Raw genomic sequence first — 6740 nt, forward strand, 5'->3', positions numbered from 1 at the left:
AGTTGGGCCTAATATGCGCGTTACTGAAGAGACATAGAGAAAGAAGAAGAAGAAGAAGAAGAAAAAGAGGCACAAAAAAATGTGAAAACGGCGTGAATATAAATGATTTGTATGATTTGTATAGAAAAGCGTTCTCTCTTTGCCTTCGATCTCCTTCTGCTTTTTTCAATTTTCATAGTTTCTGAAATCAAGCTTTGAAATTGTTTTGAAGATGATGGAACTTCAGAAATACACCCGAACGATTACAAAAATACACCCAAATAATTACAGAAATACATCCAAAGGATTACAGAAATACACCCAAACAGTTATAGAAATATATCCAAAGGATTTAAGAAATACACCCAATAACGGGAAAGACAGTATATTTTTTTTTTGAAATCTTTTAATATTTTGCTGGTTAAGGATGAGGCACATGACAAAGACAATCTAAAAAAAATCTAGAAGAACAGTAAAACAGTACCTTGAATAATGTTTCTTCATTTTTTCTGGTGATTTTGATGAAGGAGAAAGAGAAAACGAAAAGAGGAGAAGAAATTTCAATTAAAAAAGAGAGAGAAAGAGGTGGTGTTGATGACGATGATAACAAGAGAGAAATTACGAAAAAGAAGAAAAAGAAACACGAAGGAGAAGGAGAAGGAGAAGGAGAAGGAGGAGGAGGAGGAGGAAGAGGAAGCACGGAGAAAGAAAAAAAAAAGAAAAAGAGGCACAAAGAAGAAGGAGGAGGAGGAGGAGGAGGAGAAGGAGGAGGAGGAGGAGAAGGAGAAGGAGAAGAAAAAGAAGAAGGAGGAAGAGGAAGAGGAAGAGGAAGCACGGAGAAAGAAGAAGAAGAAAAAGAGAAAAAAAAACATGAAACGGCGTGAATATAAATGACTTGTATGACTTGTATTGAAAATCACTTGTATGTGGAGAATTACTCTTTATTTAGATACAAAACATGAGAGTTTCTATAACAACAAATGTTGAATCTCTCACTTTAGAATTCCTCGAGAAAGTTTGTAATTAATATACTTTCATACAGGAATATCTTTAATTCTTAATGCTTCATATCCTGAAGTGTTCTAGTGGAGAGACATTGTCATCTAACTTTTTGGTATACGCCAGTTTAATCAAGTCCAGCATTTTTATTTCCTTATAAATTGGAGGACTCTCTTCTGTCACCAACTCTTTTATTGGTCCATACATTCTTAGACATTCATCCTGAACATGTTGTCTCAAAGAGCATGAAATCAAAACTCATGGACCTACTTTCTGAGCAAGAACTCCGTGTTTGGCGCTCATAAACTTGTCATTTGTGATTAGCTGTAATCAGTGCTAAAACATTAATAGATCAATTAAAGAGCTTAAATGTTTGTTTAATTTTGTAGAAGATTATATACAAAGGTATATAGTAACGTAGTAATACACAATTGGATATACAATAAAAATCACTACCAAAAACATTGATGAATTTATTATAATCACCTGCATCATATCACCAAGATTAGTGATGAGAGCACCAGAAATAGGAGTGACATCAATCCTCTGGTTTTCATAAAAGACTTGAAGTCCACCAACTTAGTCTTGTAGAAGAACAGTTACAAAACCTACACCTGTATGGCACTTAACCCCTGATGAGCGGATAATTTGTACGCTTTTTGGCATTGTTTTTAGTATGTTTTTGGTATGATCTAGTTAGTTTTTAGTATATTTTTATTAGTTTTTAGTTAAAATTCACTTTTCTGGACTTTACTATGTGTTTGTGTGTTTTTCTGTGATTTCAGGTATTTTCTGGCTGAAATTGAGGGACCTGAGCAAAAATCTGATTCAGAGACCAAAAAGGACTGCAGATGCTGTTGGATTCTGACCTCCCTGCACTCGAAGTGGATTTTCTGGAGCTACAGAAGCCCAATTGGCGCGCTCTCAACGGCATTGGAAAGTAGACATCCTGGGCTTTCCAGCAATATATGATAGTCTATACTTTGCCCAAGATTTGATGGCCCAAACTGGCGTTCAAAGTCACCCTCAGGAATTCCAGCGTTAAACGCCGGAACTGGCACCAAAATGGGAGTTAAACGCCCAAACTGGCATAAAAGCTGGCGTTTAACTCCAAGAAGAGTCTCTACACGAAAATGCTTCATTGCTCAGCCCAAGCACACACCAAGTGGGCCCGGAAATGGATTTTTATGTCATTTACTCATCTCTGTACACCCTAGGTTACTAGTTTTCTATAAGTAGGACCTTTTACTATTGTATTGGAGATCTTTCAATCTCTGGATCTTTTGATCATGTTTTGATGATTGAACCCTCATTGGGAGGCTGGCCATTCGGCCATGCCTAGACCTTGTTCTTATGTATTTTCAACGGTGGAGTTTCTACACACCATAGATTAAGGTGTGGAGCTCTGCTGTACCTCGAGTATTAATGCAATTACTATTGTTCTTCTATTCAATTCCGCTTGTTCTTGTTCTAAGATATCACTTGTTCTTCAACTTGATGAATGTGATGATCCGTGACACTCATCATCATTCTCACCTATGAACGTGTGACTGACAACCACCTCCGTTCTACCTTCGATTGGGTGAATATCTCTTGGATTCCTGATACACGATGCATGGTTGATCGCCTGACAACCGAGTGCTCGCCTGACAAACGAGCCAGCCATTCCGTGAGATCAGAGTCTTCGTGGTATAGGCTAGAACTGATGGCGGCATTCAAGAGAATCCGGAAGGTCTAACCTTGTCTGTGGTATTCTGAGTAGGATTCAATGATTGAATGACTGTGACGTGCTTCAAACTCCTGAGGGCGGGGCGTTAGTGACAGACGCAAAAGAATCACTGGATTCTATTCCGGCCTGATCGAGAACCGACAGATGGATAGCCGTGCCGTGACAGGGTGCGTTGAACATTTCCACTGAGAGGATGGGAGGTAGCCACTGACAACGGTGAAACCCTTGCTTAAGCTTGCCATGGAAAGGAGTAAGAAGGATTGGATGAAGACAGTAGGAAAGCAGAGAGACGGAAGGGAAGGCATCTTCATACGCTTATCTGAAGTTCCTACCAATGAATTACATAAGTATCTCTATCTTTATCTTTATGTTTTATGCGTTTACCACCATACCCATTTGAGTCTGCCTGACTAAGATTTACAAGGTGACCATAGCTTGCTTCATACCAACAATCTCTGTGGGATCGACCCTTACTCGCGTAAGGTTTATTACTTGGACGACCCAGTACACTTGCTGGTTAGTTGTGCGAAGTTGTGTTTATGCCATGGTATTGAGCACCAAGTTTTTGGGACCATTACTAGGGATTAATTAATTTGTGAAAAGTAATGATCACAATTTCGTGCACCAACCCCCAAGTGAGTTCAGGCTCAGGGCAAGGAGAGTAATAATGTCCAAGCATAAAAATCCCTTTAGCTCACAATCTATGTCGTTAAAGTAACTACGTTCTAGGCCTAATGACTCCAAAAGCAATTCTAATTTCTAACAGAGTCAGTGCCAGTTTCTTGACATGATCTAAGTACTTAATTGTTACTTCTCTGCAAACATATCAAATCAAATTATCTTACAGTTCTCAATTATCAACTTTATACGATGACAAAATACATGTGAGTCTCTACCAAATCAACAACTAGGCTAGAGTTCTAGTCTTTCTCCATATACCTGCAAATGGAAGGGAGTTGGTGACGGTCAAGGGGCCCTGGTGCCAATAGACAAGAGAGGGTGTCCCTTCAATTAACCTCTGAAGCTTTCTAAAAATTGAAGTTGGTGTTGTAGAACACTCTCCTTGTAATATGACGTGAATAAAATTATCCCTTCACCTCAGCATCTTGCTCATGAAATCTACGTACCCCATCAAGCATTTCATCCAAAACACATGGTGGAATATCACAGTTGACCACTTGAAAGAAATCCCATTTCTCACCCGCATCTTTGACTTTCTGAATGATCTCATGGCGTGAATTACCTTCTTCGTGTAGTAATCCCAAATCAATAACTGGAATACTAACATTGGTAGCAGAGGAAGAAGAAGAAATGTTGACTTTATGGCCGTCATGAACGAATATCTTTGGTAACTTAGTCAAACCAGCATCAACAAGACCCTTCACACCTGCTTTTGTTTCATCAAGAAGCTTTAATTCCTTGTTCCTATCATAACTTCCATCTTCATGATCTGCTTCCATCATGTTTCCTCTGTTTTCAATAAAATTTCTGTATTCAATTAAGAGCTTAATTCATAGTATTTAAAACCTTGCATGTAATGTTTACACTATCCAGCCCCATCTTTTCTAGTGCTATCAAAATTCTAACAACAAATCAGTAAACAACTAAACCAAAAATTTAAAAATATATTAAAGAAATAATAAAACCGATGATAGTGGGAATAAATTAAAGGGATGGATGAAGCATGAATTTAAAGGATAAGCTGGTTCAAATTGGTGGGATGGATGAATCCGCAAGAGTTGTAAAGTTAGCAACCGAGAATGGATCCATTGCTCATGTATCATGTTACCAGATCTAGTTTGAATCAAATATTACCGAGTTGCAGTTGCAGCGGATGTGAGTGGGTGAGGAGACCGGGTTGCAGATATGAGACTCAGAACAGAATGAATCCCGATTTTTTTTTTTAATTGGGTTATATTGAATGTATGGATTAGTTAAAAAATGGATTTAGTAGTGGTGGTGGACAGGTGGCAGTGTGGTTATTGTTACAGTGTCAAAGGTGGCTAAAATGGTCGTGATGGAGGACCGTGACAGTTTGAGTCTTTTGAGATATGGGAAAATAAAAATGAAGATGGTGTCTGACGCTAAAGATAATGAGTAAAGGTAATTTAAAAATTTTAGTTAATATTATTTAGAAATCAACAAAAATTCAAAAATATAAAGATAGCGTATTTTTGTCTTATAAAACTTATTTTTTATGAATATAATACTAATTTTTTTAATAAATAATTTTGTTAATATTTTGAATATTTATATATGAAATTTTTTTTTTAAAAGTAATATATAATGGTTGATGTGTGAAATCAAATGATATGAAGTATTATGTAATGCATATCACATCAATTTCGTTTTTTTATGAATAGTTTAATATAATTATTAAGTGTTTTTATAAAAAAATTGTCTTACTATATTTTTATTAATTTTATTTATTAAAAGATTATTCTATTCTTATATATTTTATGTTATAAATCAATCAATCTATTGATATTTAATGATATTAAGTGGAATTGTTACAAAAATACTTAAAGTAAAGTGACAATTAAATTAATGAAGATTTGCATAATCTTTTAAGAAAAAAAAAAAAAAACAAATAGAGCCTCAAGGATGACTGACATCAAACACGTTCGATTTTTTTGTTAAGTGTTAATACAAAACGAAACGAAATTAGCCATATGTACTGTTATTAACAGTGATGTGTCCATTGGTGCTAGCTAGGAATGAAAATGTTGTTTCGAGCAATTCTCCTCCACGTTTTTAAGTTTAGAAATTTTCCTTAATCCTCCCCACGTCGTTTCATTCACCCACAAATCCTAACAGGCCATAAAAACTTTCCTCCAAAACTAGTGACTCTTGTGACGATCTTGCAACGTTGTAGAAGACGATATGTGCTGTTATCATATTCATCCTCTAGATAATTTTGTGTTTGAAAAGTTGTGGTTTCTTTTCATGTGGTTCCAATGGTGTGAAGAAACTGAATATGAGACTCTGGTAGAATATAATGCAACTAAGGTGAGGAAGAAGGTAGAAAAATAAAAGGTTAGTGGTTCAAGAAAAGTGTCAAATGTGAGGTTTGAGGATTTGGGGATTAGAAGTATAACTACAAAGAAGACAGATGCTAAGAAAAATGCTGCAAAAGAGGTTGAAGATGATCCATATATTGGATATCTTTTTGGAGAAATTCCTGCTCACAATGAATCTGCTCAAGCTGGCCCTAAAGGACTACACAGTGGCACAAAGAAACTACCATGGTTGAAGAATGATAGGTCAAGACTTAGAAGAAAAGTGTGAAATTGAAAATTTTAGAAAAATTAGGAATCAAAAGGAGTATTTGATTGAGAGTCAATAAGGACTAAATTATCTTCAACTTTTTGTTTTATTCCAATATATAACTTAACCGCCATGCCATTCTATTAGTAACACTGTTAGTAACACTATTGTGGAAACGCGTCAAAGAGAGGGTCATGCTCTCATCAAACTCTATCGTGCAAGTCCAAGAACAGAGGGCGAAGAGATTGGAGATGAGGAATCAAGCTTCATCCATGGTGAAGCAAGATGTGAGAGTATGTGATGAGAAAGAGTGAGAGAAAGGAACGGGAATTGAACTCAAAGTGATGTTGATGTGAAAAATGTTCAATTAGTAATTTCCCTTGTTTTGACATTCTGTTTATATACAAACTAAAAGGAAAAAAATAAAAGAGTCATTAACTTAACTGATTAGCTATAATCTCTAACTGATTAACTATGCCAGTTGGCATTCCTAATTTCTATTTACAAATGCCTATTCAAGTTACAGCCTCCCGCAAACTAGGACTATAAATATCCAGAAGTCCTAGTTTGGCAATGTTGCTGTTGAAGGGTGCTGGAGCCAGAGCTTTAGTGAGGAAATCGGCGAGTTGGTTAGAGGACGAGACCGGCATCAGGTGAGTGAGGCCTGAAAGATGTTGATTCCTGGCAGTGTGACAGTCGACTTCGATATGTTTCGTTCGTTCATGGAAAATTGGGTTGGTGGCGATGTGAATGGCGGATCTGTTAT

The 6740-nt window shown here is 36.5% G+C and overlaps 1 protein-coding gene across 1 annotated transcript; it reads right to left on the minus strand.

Moving 5' to 3' along the window:
* Positions 1–3495: 3495 nt before the first annotated feature.
* Positions 3496–4708, minus strand: LOC130979067 (1-aminocyclopropane-1-carboxylate oxidase homolog). Its single transcript, XM_057902427.1, has one exon. The coding sequence runs from the start codon at positions 4168–4170 to the stop codon at positions 3793–3795; it is 378 nt and encodes a 125-aa protein (XP_057758410.1). The 5' UTR covers positions 4171–4708; the 3' UTR covers positions 3496–3792.
* Positions 4709–6740: the final 2032 nt, after the last annotated feature.

The sequence above is a fragment of the Arachis stenosperma genome, chromosome 5 (assembly GCF_014773155.1).
Source record: "Arachis stenosperma cultivar V10309 chromosome 5, arast.V10309.gnm1.PFL2, whole genome shotgun sequence".
NCBI lineage: Eukaryota > Viridiplantae > Streptophyta > Magnoliopsida > Fabales > Fabaceae > Arachis > Arachis stenosperma.

Bases quoted from the DNA above. Each gene is read 5' to 3' on its own strand.
- LOC130979067 (XM_057902427.1), bottom strand. From the start codon at position 4,170: ATGATGGAAGCAGATCATGAAGATGGAAGTTATGATAGGAACAAGGAA.